This window comes from Anomaloglossus baeobatrachus, chromosome 4 (assembly GCF_048569485.1).
Source record: "Anomaloglossus baeobatrachus isolate aAnoBae1 chromosome 4, aAnoBae1.hap1, whole genome shotgun sequence".
NCBI lineage: Eukaryota > Metazoa > Chordata > Amphibia > Anura > Aromobatidae > Anomaloglossus > Anomaloglossus baeobatrachus.
In genome coordinates, this window is record NC_134356.1 from 39,496,696 (window position 1) to 39,515,821 (window position 19,126).

The window sequence follows — 19,126 nt, forward strand, 5'->3', positions numbered from 1 at the left end:
AGCGCTGCAAGACTGCAGTGCTAACCACTGAGCCACCGTGCCGCCCTATAATAATGATTGCATGCAAAGATCCTATTCACTTTTTTTAGAATATTGTCAGCACTATAGGAGCTGGAACTTCCTTTTCCCCTTTCTTTTGAGATATCCATTCAAGAATTATTATGGAGTAAAAACACAATAGTAATAATGATTGCATACAAAGATCTTATTCACTTTTTTTTTAAAATTCTGCCAGCACTATAGGAGCTGGAACTTCCTTTTTTCTTTTATTTTGTGATACCCATTCAATAATTATTATGGAGTAAATACATAGTAGTAATAATGATTGCAAACAAAGATCCTATTCACTCATTTTTTTTAGAATTCTGCCAGCACTATAGGAGCTGGAACTTCCTTTTTTTCTTTTATTTTGTGATACCCATTCAATAATTATTATGGAGTAAATACATAGTTGTAATAATGATTGCAAACAAAGATCCTATTCACTCATTTTTTTTAGAATTCTGCCAGCACTATAGGAGCTGGAGCTTCCTTTTCTCCTTTCTTTCCTCACATTCATTCCATAATTATTATGGAGTAAACACGTAGTAGTAATAATGATAGCATACAAAGATCCTATTCGCTTTTTATATAGAATTCTGCCAGCACTATAGGAGCTGGAATTTCCTTTTTTTCCTTCTTTGCTGAAATCCATTCAAGAATTAATATGGAGTAGTAATAATAATTGCATACAAAGATCCTAAGAGGGTCCAACATTCGGCGGTCCTATATCTATGTTACCATTCTAAAGTTGACTTTTCTTTCCAAATGTCCAGGAAAATTGCCAGCTACGACAATGAAATTCAGAACTTATATGATGAAATGGATCACCAAATAAAAATAGAGAAGGAGCAATTCCTATTACAAGTAAGTCATTCCTCCGCCATCTCAAACACTGAGCCTGAGCTCAAAATATCTTGTAACTGTGATGATAACTATATTTTTCTTCTTTCTGAGGACAAAGATATTTCTGTCCATCGGAGATAATAAATGTACAAAATATTGATTGATAAATTTGTATATTTTTTCCATACAAATTTAAATCCAAGATCTTCGGACTTCCTGCAAAACTCATAAGTACAAAAAAAAAATAAAATCCAAAAATACTAAATCTTTTCCAACAAAACATAATATTAATCTATCAAACTGATTCTACCCCATAATATTCTGCAGGAAGATCAGATGCCTGGTTTAACATGACCGTTTCCTTTTAAGTGCAATGACAAATACTCTCTCTATTGAATTCTGTGATTCTCGGAAATGAATAATACCGCCAGACCATGAGCATATGTTACTACCCTGCTAGGACTGAGTTTAAAAACCAATGCCAAAGTATATAATATAACCAAACCATACCACTATAATAGTGACTGAGCATTACCACCTTATCATAACTGATTAAACCTACTATACTCGCTAAATTATGCCGCCAAACCCTGACCAAATGTTACCACCTTAAAACCATAGTAAAACTGACATGCAGTTATTGAATTATACCTCCAGACCATAACCAAATAATATTATCATACCTTGACTTAATAATAATATATCCAAACCATAAGTAATAGCACTACCATAAACAGGGAGTAAATACTACTGCCATAACGTGACAAAATATTACTACTAAATAAATTTACCACTTTATTAAGACTGAATAATACCGCCCAACCTTGATCAAATGTTAACACAAGGGTCTAAGTATAAACTGTTATAAAGTAACTGAGAAATATTACCAGTCCATAAGCAAATATTACCGCTATACTGTGGCTGAAGTATGGCTTTAGGAGGATGTACGTGTGCCCTAAGCCCACTCCCAGAAGACCTGGGCCGCGTGCGGAGGGGAAGAAGGCAACAGCACACGTAGATGGCCGGGGGGAGTATGGGGGAGGACGCGACCCAACAGGGCGGTGAGTAAGTCGGTGTCACCAGCGCTATACTAAATAATACTGCCAAACAATGAACAATTGATAACCAACATATAGCAGACTTGTACTGTAAACAAATTACTTATTGGACTAAAAAAAAAGCAAAGTAAAAAACCCCAAAACTCCTCCTTTAAGAGATATTTTGTCATTTTTATGAACATTTTTATTACAGAGCAAGAATGATAAGCCGTCGTTATTTTAATAAGAAGTAATGTTTTATCCTATCAACAAACTGACTTTCTAATGCAGCCGGCGAAACGCGCGTGGGTGCGAGTTAATGGAACACTTGGGGGATTTTTTTTTTTTTTAAACTTTCAGGAAACACAACTTAATTGAGTCTTTGTACAAAAATATATCTTCAATGGAACCACGAGGGTCCGTGTGGCATCTCTAGCGAGCGTCGCTAACAGCAATGATTTTCTTTCCGCTTTCCTAATGGCTTTTAATGGGAAGCTGAGCAATAGCTAAACAATGAAAAAAAAAATAATCCATAACGCATTTCACATCGGATTTAGTCATTAGGTGGAGAATTATTCTTGTGATATTTTTCATTTTTACTGAAAACCCGGGGGCAAATTGTAAATGCAATTGTGTATTGCTGCAATAACTTATTGCCTAGAATTGTAAAATATAAATAACTCCGTCCATCGGGAAAAGTAAAAAAATTTAATTTAATTTCTGGGAATATTTTTCTTACTTTATTTTGATTTAAAGGGACACTCCAGGCAAATAAAAAAAAAATATTTATTCCTAATGCCTTACATAGAGTCTCAAAAACTAAAATAAGAGCCAATCATATGTTATTATTCAGCTCCAGCCCCGCCCCTGAGGAACTGCACGGTTGTCTTAAAAGGGGTTTCTCCTTTCTGAGTCAATTAATGGAGAAAGTATACTGTCCAATCCCCTTATCTATAGCCGGAGAGGCTGGAGGACCCGGCACATCTGGGCATTACATAGACAGCCCATTAATTGTGTAATTCTTCTTTTCTCCAGTGGAGGTGCTGCAGGAAAACTTGTTACCCATTTCTCCCTTAAAGATAACAATTGATTTCTCTAATCAAAGGTATTTTTATTCCAAATCTATTGGAGTGTTAAAAGTGAAAAACCCCTCTAAGTATTTTTTTACGGGACTTCTGCCACACTCCACCCTTCAACCCCTTGCCCTACTTTGGAAAAATAAAGAAATAACATTGTATATATATATATATAAATACATATAACATTATGTATATGTATATATATATATATATATATATATATATATATATATATATATATTTCTATGGCCTAAAAGTAACAGGGAGGTAGTAGCTAACTAGTTAAAGTCAGCCTCTTTAATTTTTATTAATAGGCAGGGTGCAATCCCTTATTTCTCCTGCGGAGGCAGTGTAGCAAACTTAACACCTGTTACTAGTTTTGAATAGTCCCAGGGAACATTTTTGATATTTTTAATAGGCTGGGTGCAATTCCTTATTTCACCTGCGGAGGCAGTGTAGCAAACTTAAGCACCTATTACTAGTTTTAAATAGTCCCAGGGAACCTTTTTGATTTTTTTTAATAGGCACAGTGTAATTTCCTTATTTCTCCTGCGGAGGCAGTGTAGCACAATTAAGCACTTGTTACTAGATTTGAATAGTCCAGGGAACCTTTTTGATATTTTTAATAGACAGGGTGCAACTCCTTATTTCTCCTGCGGAGGCAGTGTAGCAAAGGCACCTGTTATTAGTTTTAAATAGTCCCAGGGATCCTTTGTTATTTTTTTAATAGACAGGGTGCAATTCTTTATTTCTCCTGCGGAGGCAGTGTAGCACTATAAAGCACATGTTACTAGTTTTGAATAATCCCAGGAAACTTTTTTGATATTGTTAATAAGCAGGATGCAATTCTTTATTTCTCCTGCGGAGGCAGTGTAGCAAAATTAAGCACCTGTTACTAGTTTTGAATCGTCCCAGGCAACTTTTTTAATTTTTTTTTAATAGGCAGGGTGTAATTCCTTATTTCTCCTGCGGAGGCAGTGTAGCAAAAGTTACCTGTTACTTCTTTCGATTCAAAGACTATTTTTTGATCCTGGTGATTAATGCACATGGGGCTGTAACTTGCTTAATGTTACCATTTGCAGTATTTTTTAGTTACTTTACCTTTTTGTGTTTTATGTTCTTGTTTTTGTTGTTTTAGGACACTCAGAGGTTTGAATCCCGCAGTCAGATACTGGAGGAAAAGCTGCAGAGCAAAGAACAGGAGCTGGAACATCTCGTAAATAAGCAAAAGAGGGTATGTACTAAAAATCTAATTAATTCAGTTATAACTCCACCCATAATTTGCATAATAACCTTTAGTTGGTGAGTAAGAGCGTCCTGTTCTGCATAACACAGACAACTCATTGGGAACTGTAATATGCAAATAGCCTCCTCATAAAGGAAGAGGGCTGGAACTCTAGCGCCACCTATTGAAAGTAGCAGACTTGACAGTCAATATCAACCCTTTAATGACCTAGGATAAGAAGCCAAACCAGATTTCCATGTGCAGAAAGGACAGGAACTATAGCACCACCTATTAAAAGTAGCAATCTTAATAGTCAATATCAACTGTAACGGCAAGCCACCCACTAAGCAGGACCCAGAGGTACCCCGAAACCGTTTAACCCCTATACAGGGATCTGGAATTACTGCAGGATCCAGAGGTTCACTGCCTAAGGTAGGCTGCGGTCCAGAGACGGGGATAGTCACCAGGCAGGGTCAATACCAGAACGTCAGCAAGGTACAAAATAGGAAGGCAGGGGGAATATCCAGAAAAACAGGCCGAGGTCAAACCAAGATGTCAGGCGAGGTACAAAAGAGCAGGCAGGAGGAATGTCCAGAAAACAGGCCGAGGTCAAAACCATTGTGTCAGGCGAGGTACAAAACAGCAGGCAGGAGGGATGTCAATAAACAAAGCCGAGTTCGTGTGAGACTTAAAGCAAGGTGCACAGTACCAGGAAGGATGTGGCTCACAGCAACACAAGACTATATCTGGCAAAGATCCAAGAACACTGAAGGATATAAAAAGGGTGTGGTGCCTTCCCATAGGCTGGAGTAGGAGCTGATACTGGCTGGAAGGCACACACCCCTACAGTCAGTCAGCAGTACTGCAAGTTCCAGCCAGACCAAGCCTGGTGAATGTATGGCGACTGCGCCCACCCGAGCCACTAGAATTGACTTCTATCCTATCACCAGCACTGCCTGCAGTCTAAGCAGAGCAGCGCCTGGTGACCGGGGCAGACATCACCGGAGCAGGCCCTGATAGAGACGTGACAAGCCCTTTAACAGACCTAGGATAAGAAGCCAAACCAGAGCCTCCATTTGCAGAAACGTGTTTCAGGGTGTCTGCCTCTCATCAGTGCAAAACAGGAATTTTATTTTGGCTGGATAAGAAGGGGATCTATGTGGTAAAGTTTCTACTTGTAAAGAGTGCTAAGTTGGCATAGGGAGACTTATAAGCCATGCAATGCTCCTCTGGTAGTTTAAATATTCAAATAGCCTCTTCAGAGAGAAAGGGGACGGGAACTCGAGTGCCGCCTATTAGAAGTAGTAATCATACAAGTAAATATCAACCTTTTAATAACCCTTGTGACATAAATAAGGATAAGAAGCCAAACCAGAAACTCCATTTGCAAGACATGTGTTTTCGTGTGTTTTCCCCTCATCAGTGCAAAGCAGGAGATCTGATTTGGTGGTGTGAGAGACCTCTGACAGGGGATTCAAGTGGGAAAGCTGCTCTCTATGTTGAGAGCGCCAAGTCAGCATAAGGAGAATTATTTCTCATTCTGAACAAGGCGATACTTTGCTCCTTAGATTCCCTGTTGTAATGCAGGGGTCCCTGCACCCTTCAATCCCCTCCCATAGGGACACGCGCTTACTCACTGCCGCTGCCAGCTCTCACCACGCTACCCTATGTCCCTGCACTCCTCCACATGGGTGCTTGTTGCTTCCCCCTCCTGGGGCCTGTGCATCCGGCACAGCTCCTCTGGGAGTGTTCTTAGGACGTGTACGCACACCACTGCCCTTCCCTTAAAGGACCATTTCCTGGAAGTTTCTCTCAGCCTATCACTGAGAGGCACTGGATACTTAAGGTACTCTCCCACAATGGGAGGTGCCTTATCAATGTGTTCAGTTAGATAATGGTTCTGTGCCCTAGCCAGCTAGTTGTCAGGTTGCCTTGTCCACTGTGCTTCTGTTACACTGTACAGTGCCTTTGTCTGTCTCCCGTTCCCGTCACTACCCTGTGTCTGTCCACCCTGGCCGAGACACCAGCTTCAGCTACCCTGGAGGTCCTTGCTATACCAGAGACTGTGTCCATCCACTGTGGGGGCCATGCCACCAGCCTCAGCTACACCAGAGGTCCTTGCTGTACTAGAGACTGTGTCCATCTACCCTGGCCATGCCACCAGCCCCAGCTACCCCGGAGGTCCATACTATACTAGAGACTGTGTCCATCCACCCCAACCGTGCCACCAGCCTCATCTACCCTGGAATCCTTGCTATACCAGAGACTGTGTCCATCCACTCTGGCCATGCCACCAACCTCAGCTACTCTGGAGGTCCCTGCTATACTAGTGACTGTGTCTGTCCACCACTGCCGAGCCACCAGCCTCAGCTACACCAGAGGTCCTTGCTATACTAGAGACTGTCCATTCACCCTGGCCGAGCCACCAGCCTCAGCTACAGCAGAGGCCCTTGCTATACTAGACACTAGACACTGTGTCTGTCCACCCCAGCCGAGCCACTAGTCTCAGCTACCCTGGAGGTCCTTGCTGTACTAGAGACTGTCTCTGTCCACCACTGCCGAGCCACCAGCCTCAGCTACACCAGAGGCCCTTGCTATGCTAGTGTGACACCCTGGACTAGCCAGGTAGTTACCGACATACCAACATACACACCCCCCACCCTAGGCAGTTACAACAGTCAGACAAAAAACCCTTGTTGCCTCCCTCCAGGATCTGATGTCCACACCAGGTGGGGCGGAGCCAGGTGGTTGGCCCCACCCACCGAGGAGTTCACAGGCCTGGAGGCGGGAAAAGCAGTTAGATCAGTTTAGGAGGTGAAAGTGAGAGGAGTGAAAGGTCTGCGTGTGCCTGGGTAGGTGCCCAGGCACTGACAGCAAGGTTGGCAGACAGTGGTGGCCGTCTGCAGGATTTGGTGTGTCGCGGGCGGAGGAGGGGACGCCGCGCTCTCCCACTGCTCGGTGGTGGCTCGAGCGGTGGGCCGGATCCCGGGGACTCGAGCGGCGCTCCTCGCCCGAGAGTGAAAAGGGGGGGGATTGATTGTGGGGATTTATTGTCCGTGACGCCACCCACGGTTGTGGTGATAATAGTGACACCACCGCTGCTCTTGACGGGGATCCCGGGAGCGGTGACAGGGAGCAGCTTTGTTGTTAGTTTTCCCCTCCGTGGGTAGGGGGTTGGTTGTCCCGGGGCCCGGTGATAGGGTAGGGGTGGATGGCAGGCGGGTTACGGGGCCTGGAGAGGTGCAGGGTCGCAGGGGCAGCGCTGTGCCGCACGGCACGGTGGTACTCACTCAGCCCAATGATGAAGACACAGTTCTTGGTAAAACACTCGGCTGGATGGACGGGTCCCACAGACGGCTGCGGTGTTGTTACTCCCTGCAGGTTGATGGTGACTGCCTTTCCCTGCACCTGTGTACGGTTGTTGATTCCGATGGGTCCCCACCGGTAACCCGCTCCCCAGCTTGGATGTGGGTGTCACGCTCCTGATGCCTCAGCACCGCTCCTTACCCGCTGATCCGGTCGCACCATCCCGGCACCGCTCCGTACCCACTGATCCGGCCTCACCGTCATTGCACTGCTCCTTAACCACTGATCCAGTCCACGTGTCCACCGGTCATGGCTGCCGCTCCCGCTCGTGCTCTCCTGTGTCCTGCTCCTGGTCTTATGAGTCTGACTCTGAGTCTTAGCCACATGGTTCTGTATAGGACCAGGCCGCGCCCTCTCTCCTGGTCTTATAGGCCCAGCACACCTGCAGCAGGAAATGACATGAGGCTGTGCTGGGTATATAAGACTGGCCTTTCCATGTGGGCGGCGCCTGATCAACGTGTCTTGAAGCTTAGTCTTATGAGCTAGGTGCTCAGGTCCTCTTGTGCCGTGTCCCATTACCTGGACTACTGTTTGTCTTTGCTACCTGGCACCTGTACCAGTGACTTTGGTCTTCCCGTCCCCTGTGGGACGCGGCTCCCATCCCGGCTACGCCAGTGCTCCGGCTGCCGTGTACCCTGCCCTCCGGAGGGGTGCTCGGTCCAGAGGATCCACCTCCTGGGTCTACCAGTCCTCCCGGTCCTGACAGATTGATCAGGCCATGGATTCCGCCGGAGCACAAGCGTCTGAGCTGGCTGAACTACGCCAGGAACTGGTGCAACAGCGTGACACTTTACACCGCATATTGAAGTTCCTGACGTCTGTGGACCACCGGTTGTACACGTTACAGACCGCCGCCTCGTCTCCGTCGACGCAGCAGACAGCGTCTAAGTCCGAACCTGTTGTCCCCTCGGCTTCGCAACTCCGCCTCGCTGCTCCGCCTCGCTATGCTGGGGATCCCAAGACCTGCAGAGGCTTCTTGAACCAGTGCTCGCTGCATTTCAAGTTGCTTCCCCATTTGTTTGTTTCAGACCAAGCTAAGGTGGCCTTTCTAATGTCCCATCTGGAAGGCGAAGCATTGGCCTGGATGAATCCTTTGTGGGAGAATGAGGACCCAGTGACCACCGACCTCCTGGAATTCCTGCAGGCCTTCCGTGATACCTTTGATGAATCGGGACGCACCACCGTGGTTACCTCCTCGCTCCTCCGGCTACGCCAAGGAACCCTGACGGTGGGCCAGTACGCCATCCAGTTCCGCACGCTTGCCTCCGAGCTAGGCTGGAACAACGAGGCATTGACGGCAGCCTTTTGGGAGGGCCTGTCGGGCCGCATTAAGGACGAATTAGCCGGTCGTGACGTTCCCCATACTTTGGACGCTCTGATATCCCTAGCCACCCGGATTGACCTCCGTTTCCAAGAGCGAACCAAGGAAGTATCCCGGGAGAAGCGACCAATCCGTCACATCTCCGTTCCGCAGAGGTCTACCGTTCCCCCGCCACTGCCGTTCTGCGATTCTACTCCTGAACTAATGCAAATTGACCGACTGAGCCAAGCTGAGCAACGCCGTGCAGAGCGACTCGCCCAGGGCCTGTGTTTCTATTGTGGAAGCGGTTCACATCTGCTCCGCTCATGCCCTGAGAGACCAGGAAGACCCCGAGTCCAAGGGATGGTGGGAACCGCCACCCTTGGTACCGGAATCCCCTCAGTCCCGGTTACTCAGACTGTCCAGATAACGACTGAGAAGACCCGGTTCACGGCAGAGGCTCACATTGATTCGGGGGCAGCGGGTAATTTCATTCACCAATCTACAGTGTCCCGATACCAGATACCTGTGACCCCGCTTGCCAAACCCCTCTGATTCGCCTCCGTGGACGGAAAACCGTTATACGAACCCGTCAAATATACAACCGAACCCGTGAGACTCTGTGTTGGTGCTCTGCACACGGAGACTATTACTTTCTATGTCATCCCGAGAATGGCTCCCGCGCTTCTGCTGGGTCTGCCCTGGCTACAACTCCATGACCCTGACATCAGTTGGCGCTCTGGCGCAATCACTCGTTGGAGTCCGTTGTGCCAGGATACCTGTCTACAGCCTGTTCCTCGGTCCCTGTCACCTGGGCCTGTCATGTCACAACAGGAGGAAGAAGTGACGACGCAGTCCAGCGTCGTACCACAACTCCTGTCTCTTGTACCTGTGGTGCCACCGGAACCAGAAGAGGAGACGACGCAGTCCAGCGTCGTACCACAACTCCTGTCGCCTGACTCCTTGGTGCCACCGGGCCCTGATGAAGAAACGACGCAGTCTAGCGTCACTCCACCGTCCCTGGCTATTGAGACTTCGATGTCCCCGGCTACTGAGGATGAGACAATGTCCTGTACCCGGTCCGAAACGCCCAATCCGGTCGTCCACGACCCCGGTCCTACTTCTGTCTGTCCTCCGCTTCCCGTTGCCACTACTGGTAGATCGTCGGCTAAGCGTCGTGCGGCCAAGAAGGCGGCACGGGGTCAGCGGTCCTTCCCCGCCTTTGCCTTGGTTCCTGGTCCGGTGACTCGATCCGGGGTGCCCCTGGGATACTGTGCACGGAGGGGGGGGCATAGAGGGGGGGGTACTGTCACGCTCCCGATGCCTCAGCACCGCTCCTTACCCGCTGATCCGGTCGCACCATCCCGGCACCGCTCCGTACCCACTGATCCGGCCTCACCGTCATTGCACTGCTCCTTAACCACTGATCCAGTCCACGTGTCCACCGGTCATGGCTGCCGCTCCCGCTCGTGCTCTCCTGTGTCCTGCTCCTGGTCTTATGAGTCTGACTCTGAGTCTTAGCCACATGGTTCTGTATAGGACCAGGCCGCGCCCTCTCTCCTGGTCTTATAGGCCCAGCACACCTGCAGCAGGAAATGACATGAGGCTGTGCTGGGTATATAAGACTGGCCTTTCCATGTGGGCGGCGCCTGATCAACGTGTCTTGAAGCTTAGTCTTATGAGCTAGGTGCTCAGGTCCTCTTGTGCCGTCTCCCATTACCTGGACTACTGTTTGTCTTTGCTACCTGGCACCTGTACCAGTGACTTTGGTCTTCCCGTCCCCTGTGGGACGCGGCTCCCATCCCGGCTACGCTAGTGCTCCGGCTGCCGTGTACCCTGCCCCCCGGTGGGGTGCTCGGTCCAGAGGATCCACCTCCTGGGTCTACCAGTCCTCCCGGTCCTGACAGTGGGCTGGAGGAGCCCCTTCTTGCCCGCAGGCTCTGGCCCTGAGAAACGGTTGCCTTGGCGGTGGCGGTGTTTCCCTATTCTGGTTGGACTGTTGCCTTCTGTCGGGACTTAGCTGTTTGGAAACCCAGGAGGTCCCCTTCACTAACGGATTCGGCAAATTCACGGCGACTCCTAGCCTTGCCGGGGTCTGCAAGCCCCTGCCAGATGGTGCTGACTTCTCTTCGTGTACCGGTCCGGTACCGCCGGGCCACCGCCCGTCCACGGTCCTCACGGTAACTCCGATAGGCCACTCCTGCAGACGGTCACCACCGTCTGCCAACCTTGCTGTCTCGCCCGGGCCACACACCCGGGCGCTGTCAGTTTGTTGCTCCTCTACCACACTTTCCTCCTTCCACTTTCACTGTCAAAACTAGACTACTCCTTTTCCCGCCTCCAGGACTGTGAACTCCTCGGTGGGCGGGACCAACCGCCTGGCCCACCCCCTGGTGTGATCATCAGCCCCTGGAGGAAGGCAACAAGGGTTTTTGTCTGACTTCGGTGTGCCTGCTGGGAGTGTGGGGTGTGTAGGGTGTTGTGCTCTGTGGCCCCTGGCTTGTCCAGGGCGCCACAGGTGGAACTCTGCAAAGCTGTAAGGACCGGGGCTGGGCGGTGGCCCACCGGTACCGAACCGGGGAGCGGAGTGAAGCTAAGCACACACAGGCAGGGCCATCGGACCCCGACCAGGCTTGGAGCCGCCGTCAATAGTCAAATCCGAGTGTGACAGGAACCCCAGGGGTTTCCCAACAACCAAGTCCTGACAGAAGGCAAAAGCTCACACCGTGAGGATATACAGCCACCGCCACAGGCTAGAGATCCAAGGGCCAGCGCCTGCGGGCAAAACGGGCTCCTACGGCACCTATACGCCGGGGAGCGGACTACCGGTGGGCAATCACAGGAGTCAGAACATTCTAAAAGGTGCAGGGAAAGACAGCCACCATCAGCCGTCCGGGGAGAGCACAACAACACTGCAGACGGCTGCGGGACCCGTCCATCCGGCTGTTTTGGTTTATCAGAGACTCTGTCAGTGATTGTCTGAGTGAGTACACCAGTGTCGTCCGGCACCGCGCCGCGCTGTCCCTGCAACCCTGCACCCCAGCCATCCAGCCTCCCCGTTACACCACCGGGCCCCGGGATCACCAACCTCCTGCCCACGGAGGGGACAACATCCTAGCTGCTCCCTGCCATCTCTCCCGGGATCCCCGTCACTAGCAGCGGTGGTGCCATCATCACCATGTCCCATGGGTGTCGTCACGAACAATCTCTCTAACCAAACCACCCCTTTTCACTCACGGGTGAGGAGCGCTGCTCGAGTCCCCGGGTCCGGCCCACCGCTCGAGCCACCGAGCAGCAGCAGCAGAAGCCCCGGACCCGAGCGTGGCGAGCGCGCCCCTCCGCCCGCGACACTAGACACTGTGTCTGTCCACCCCGGCCGAGCCACCAGTCTCAGCTACCCCGGAGGTCCTTGTTATACTAGAGACTGTGTCCATCCATCATGGCCATTCTATCAGCCTCATCTACCACGGAGGCCCTTGCTATACTAGAGACTGTGCCCGTTCACCCTGGCCATTACACCAGCCTCATCTACCCCAGAGGTCCTTGCTGTACTAGAGACTGTGTCCATCCATCATGGCCATTCTATCAGCCTCATCTACCATGGAGGCCCTTGCTATACTAGAGACTGTGCCAGTCCACCCTGGCCATGACACCAGCCTCATCTACCCCGGAGGTCCTTGCTGTACTAGACACTGTGTCTGTCCACCATGGCTGAGCCATCAGCCTTAGCTACCCCTGAGGTCTTTGCTACACTAGTGACTGTATCCACTTGTCCCCGTTTCCGTCCCTGCCCGAGGAGTCAGCTGCTGCAGTCCCGGACACTGCCCTGAGAGTGGTACCTGGCGTCTGCCTCGCGGTGGGCACTTAGTCAAGCCTCTCCCACTAAGGGTAAGCCCGGGGTTCCTGTGTGGTCCACCTGATCACTAGGGACTCTTTTCTATCAGCATCTTGTCATAAGAAGGTGGAGATCCCCTTTAAATTTACATAAAATTAACATATAATCCTTTAATGATTCCCTTGAGGCAGGAGGCTCTTGTGACCGCATTGATAGGTTGGCTTCTCTGCGCCGGTTTCCTATGATTTGAGTGTCTGCTTTGTATTTTTTATTTCGGGGCGTTGGACATTTATGGAGGAAGATTCTCTTTGATGTGGCGGAGAATATAACAGGAATATAATGAGCCTCTCGCATTCTGCTCTTGTTTTCATGTTTATGTAAATCCCGCTGTTCGACTCCTCGTTTTGTACATTTTAAGTAATGCTTTTAGCCGAGATGAATGGGTCTTTCAAGTCTCACAACACAAAAATACAACAAGCGGTTGCATAATCTGTGTACAAATAATCCTGTGGCGTTATACATATATGTAGGCGCCTGCACAGAAATAATTGGCATGGGAGAACTTAAAGGGGGTTCTTAGTATCCAGAAATCCCTCTGAGCACTTCAGCTGAAAACATTGCAATTCTTGCTGTGGCCACTAGAGGGAGCTCATTGCATGCTGATTTATTATACATCTTTCTGCATTGAGCGCCCTCTAGTGACAATAACAGGAAGACAGAATTTTGTGATTTAACCAAGTGGATGAAAGGATATAGAGATTTAAAAGTGAATAAAAGTAACCCCTAAACAAAATAATAAACTATGGACACACCTTCTCATTCAAAGAGTTTGCTTTATTTTCATGACTCTGAAAATTGTAGATTCACATTGAAGGCATCAAAACTATGAATTAACACATGTGGAATGAAATACTTAACAAAAAAGTGTGAAACAACTGAAAATATGTCTTATATTCTAGGTTCTTCAAAGTAGCCACCTTTTGCTTTGATTACTGCTTTGCACACTCTTGGCATTCTGTTGATGAGCTTCAAGAGGTAGTCACCAGAAATGGTTTTCCAACAGTCTTGAAGGAGTTCCCAGAGATGCTTAGCACTTGTTGGCCCTTTGGCCTTCACTCTGCGGTCCAGCTCACCCCAAACCATCTCGATTGGGTTCAGGTCTGGTGACTGTGGAGGCCAGGTCATCTGGCGTAGCACCCCATCACTCTCCTTCTTAGTCACATAGCCCTTACACAGCCTGGAGGTGTGTTTGGGGTCATTGTCCTGTTGAAAAATAAATGATGGTCCAACTAAACGCAAACCGGATGGAATAGCACGCCGCTGCAAGATGCTGTGGTAGCCATGCTGGTTCTGTATGCCTTCAATTCTGAATAAATCCCTAACAGTGTCACCAGCAAAGCCCCCCCACACCATCACACCTCCTCCTCCATGCTTCACGGTGGGAACCAGCCATGTAGAGTCCATCCGTTCACCTTTTCTACAAAGACACGGTGGTTTTCTTTATTTTCATGACTCTGAAAATTGTAGATACACATTGAAGGCATCAAAACTATGAATTAAGGTGGCTACTTTGAAGAACCTAGAATATAAGACATATTTTCAGCTGTTTCACACTTTTTTGTTAAGTATTTCATTCCACATGTGTTAATTCATAGTTTTGATGCCTTCAATGTGAATCTACAATTTTCAGAGTCCTGAAAATAAAGAAAACTCTTTGAATGAGAAGGTGTGTCCAAAGTATATATATATATATATATTTATATATATATATATATAAAATCTGCATTCCTACAAGGGGATGATAATATTATTATTAGGCTGATCCATCATCTTTGGCAGTTCGGGCTGTGGAGCTGTGTAGCATATGGACAGGTATTTTGCAGCGCTTGTCTCGATGGGATATAGATGGCTTTGCTGTGCATTCAATCCCCCGTAACTGGACAGATAATACTTTATTTTAAGCAGACCAGTCAAGGTAATATTGTATCTGTCATAACAGTGACAGGCCCATGGGCAGATGGGCTGCTTTTTTGACTAAAGGCAAATTAATCTTTATGCCCCAGATATCCAGTCATCTGTGGGCTGCGAGCGTCCGCACAGTCGGGAATGGGGTGGAGGGATTTCCTGGGTTATTTCTGGGTTCGGTAATTGGAATTTTTGTGATGTATTTGAGAAGTGTCCATGTAGTTGTCATCATGATATAGAGAATATGAAATCTGCTGAGAACGGTAAAGAGAAGTGATGCCACTAAGGAAATAAACCACTTACCGCAAATTATAGGACGGCCGCTAACATCCAGGAGAATTTACCCACCAGGCTTTCTCTCTCTGTCCATTTATTAACTAAACACATCTTGATATAACAATGTTCATGACAGTTTCCAATATTCTATCTATCTATCTATCTATCTATCTATCTATCTATCTATCTATCTATCTATCTATCTATCCCTCTATCTATCTATCCCTCTATCTATCTATCTATCTATCTATCTATCTATCTATCCCTCTATCTATCTATCTATCTATCTATCTATCCCTCTATCTATCTATCTATCTATCTATCTATCTATCTATCTATCCCTCTATCTATCTATCCCTCTATCTATCTATCTATCTATCTATCCCTCTATCTATCTATCTATCTATCTATCTATCTATCTATCTATCTATCTATCTATCCCTCAATCTATCTATCTATCTATCCCTCTATCTATCTATCTATCTATCCCTCTATCTATCTATCTATCTATCTATCCCTCTATTTATCTATCCCTCTATCTATCTATCTATCTATCTATCTATCTATCCCTCTATCTATCTATCTATCTATCCCTCAATCTATCTATCTATCCCTCTATCTATCTATCTATCTATCTATCTATCTATCTATCTATCTATCTATCTATCTATCTATCTATCCCTCTATCTATCTATCTTTCCCTCTATCTATCTATCTATCTATCTATCTATCTATCTATCTATCCCTCTATCTATCTATCCCTCTATCTATCTATCTATCTATCTATCCCTCTATCTATCTATCTATCTATCTATCTATCCCTCTATCTATCTATCTATCTCTCTATCTATCTATCTATCTATCTATCCCTCTATCTATCTATCTATCTATCTATCCCTCTATCTATCTATCTATCTATCCCTCTATCTATCTATCCCTCTATCTATCTATCTATCTATCTATCTATCTATCTATCTATCTATCTATCCCTCTATCTACCCTCTATCTATCTATCTATCTATCTATCTATCTATCTATCTATCTATCTATCCCTCTATCTATCTATCCCTCTATCTATCTATCCCTCTATCTATCTATCCATCTATCCATCTATCTATCTATCTATCTAACTATCCCTCTATCTATCTATCTATCTATCTATCTATCTATCTATCTATCTATCTATCTATCTATCTATCCCTCTATCTATCTATCTATCTATCTATCCCTCTATCTATCTATCTATCTATCTATCTATCTATCTATCTATCCCTCTATCTATCTATCTATCTATCTATCTATCTATCTATCTATCTATCCCTCTATCTATCTATCTATCTAGGGTTATGGCTTGTTCATGTTCACTACCATCATTAGGAAAGGCCAGATGATACAAATTTCACAGCTTTACAAAAACCCAGCCTCCTCTAACCCTGTGCCAAAAACCAGCAGCCATGGGTTCTAAGCAACTGCCTAGCACTCTGAAAATGAAAAGAGTGGAGCCCACAAATCTGGAGAAGACTATAAGAAGATAGCAAAGTGTTTTTAAGTTGCCTTTTCCTCAGTTCGAAATGTAATTAAGAAATGGCAGTTACGAGGAACAATGGAGGTCAAGATAAGATCTGGAAGACCAAGCAAAATGTCTGTGAGAGCTACTCATAGGATTCATGAAATCAGAACCTCTGCATGACTGCAAAAGACCTTCAGAAAGATTTAGCAGACTCTGGAGTTGTGGTACATTGTTCTACTGTTCAGAGACTCCGACACAAATATGGCCTTCATGGAAGAGTCATCAGAAGAAAACCTCACCATAAAATTCAGCTTCAGAAATATACAAAAGAAAAGCTATACAAGCCTAATACATTTTGGAAAGAAGTCCTGTGGACCGATAAGGTTAAAATAGAAGCCTTTGACCAAAAAGATCAGAGGTATGTGTGGAGAAAAAAGGGCACAGAATTTCAGGAAAAGAATATCTCGGCAACCATTAAGCATGGGGGTGGATCTCTGGGGTTGTGTTGTAGCCAAAGGCAAGAGGAACATTTCACGGGTAGAATGAAGAGTGGATTTAATAAAATTTCAACAAATTCCTGATGCAATTGTGTTGGCCAGGGTTATGGGGTACTCGGTCCTGGGCGGTGTACTGCTGGGGAGATGTAAATTGGTAGCCATTGCCCGGTTCAGTTCCCCTGGGTGCTTTTTATAAGGGGTATATTTACAGGGGAGATTAAATGGAAGTTTATATCGTGACGCCACTTGCGGGTTGCGGCTATTTAGTGGAGCCGCCGCTATACAGTTCTAACTACTGGGGCTGGTGTTAGGCCTAAGCCACACGGCAAGAAAATCGGTGCGAGTGGAGGTGACTGTTCACATTCAGTCATCAGGCCCTGTCCACAGGCTATTTACGTCATGCAGCATTTGCTTGGACCTGTCCCGCCCACAGCCATGACTCAGTCATGGGTACGGGATTGAAATAGACCAGGTGAGTGCTGCTGAGAGCAGTTCTACTATTCATATGTGAGGCCGTATGGCACATTTTTGTAAAAATATTTTAGTGTAGGACTGCCTCAAATGAGATTTGCCGTGACGTGGCGAGGCAGCTCAAGAAATTGCAATTTTTTGCCAAAAATCTTAAAATTTTTATAATAGGTACAGTTTGGAATTTTTAGTGCTGAAGTGCACATTTGGTGCTGGCTTTTTGTTTTTTCTTTTTATACATGTCGTCTTACTCCGAGCTGTATTGGCTGAGAGCCAACTACCAATTAAGTAAATCAGGTGATGTGCATCTCTATAATGAGGAGGGGTGCGTTGTAATGACATCAACACCCTATATAAGGGGTGCTTACTTATTAGGCAACTTCCTTTCCTTTGGCAAAATGGGTCAGAAGAGAGATTTGACAGGCTCTGAAAAATAAAATCCAAAATTGTGAGAAGAAGCGTGTTGGGCAAAAAAGGCACAAAATAACTGTCCGTGAATTGAGGAAAATCAAGCGTGAAGCTGCCAAGATGCCATTTGCCACCAGTTTGGCCATATTTCAGAGCTGCAACGTTACTGGAGTATAAAAAAAAGTGTAAAAAGCACAAGGTGTGCCATACTCAGGGACATGGCCAAGGTAAGGAAGGCTAAAAAACCACCACATATGAACAAGAAACATAAGATAAAACGTCAAGACTGGGCCAAGAAATATCTTAAGACTGATTTTTCACAGGTTTTATGGACTGATGAAATGAGAGTGACTCTTGATGGGCCAGATGGATGGGCCAGAGGCTGGATCAGTAAAGGGCAGAGAGCTCCACTCCGGCTCAGACGCCAGCAAGGTGGAGGTGGGTACTGGTATGGGCTGGTATCATCAAAGATCAACTTGTGGGACCTTTTCGGGTTGAGGATGGAGTGAAGCTCAACTCCCAGACCTACTGCCAGTTTCTGGAAGACAACTTCTTCAAGCAGTGGTACAGGAAGAAGTCGGTATCGTTCAAGAAAAACATGATTTTCATGCAGGACAATGCTCCATCACATGCATCCAACTACTCCACAGCGTGGCTGGCCAGTAAAGGTCTAAAAGATGAAAAAATAATGACATGGCCCAATGTTCACCTGATCTGAACCCTATAGAGAACCTGTGGTCCCTCATAAAATGTGAGATCTACAGGGAGGGAAAGCAGCCCACCTCTGGGAGCAGTGTCTGGAGGCTGTGGTGGCTGCTGCACGCAATGTTGATCGTAAACAGATCAAGCAATGGCAGAATCTATGGATGGTCGGCTGTTGAGAGTCATCATAAAGAAAGGGGGCTATATTGGTCACTAATTTTTTTAGGTTTTGTTTTTGCATGTCAGAAATGTTTATTTCTAAATTTTGTGCAGTTATATTGGTTTACCTGGTGAAAATAAACAAGTGAGATGGGAATAGATTTGGTTTTTATTAAGTTGCCTAATAATTCTGCACAGTAATAGTTACCTGCACAAACAGAAATCCTCCTAAGATAGCCAAATCTAAAAACCCCACTCCAACTGCCAAAAATATTAAGATTTGATATTTATGAGTCTTTTGGGTGATTGAGAACATAGTTGTTGATCAATAATAAAAAAAATCCTCTAAAATAAAACTTGCCTAATAATTCTGCACATGGTGTATCTTTATGCCTTTTAGAGATCCTTTCATCT

General features: G+C 46.4%; 1 protein-coding gene across 1 annotated transcript in view; it reads left to right on the top strand.

The window, feature by feature from the left end:
• Nucleotides 1–19,126, top strand: part of CRACR2A (calcium release activated channel regulator 2A) — a 145,602-nt gene that overhangs the window by 82,234 nt on the left and 44,242 nt on the right. Inside the window, exons 6-7 of the mRNA XM_075342196.1 lie at nucleotides 816–906; nucleotides 4,140–4,235. Coding sequence (XP_075198311.1) covers nucleotides 816–906; nucleotides 4,140–4,235 — 187 coding nt within the window. The remainder of the gene's footprint in view (nucleotides 1–815; nucleotides 907–4,139; nucleotides 4,236–19,126) is intronic.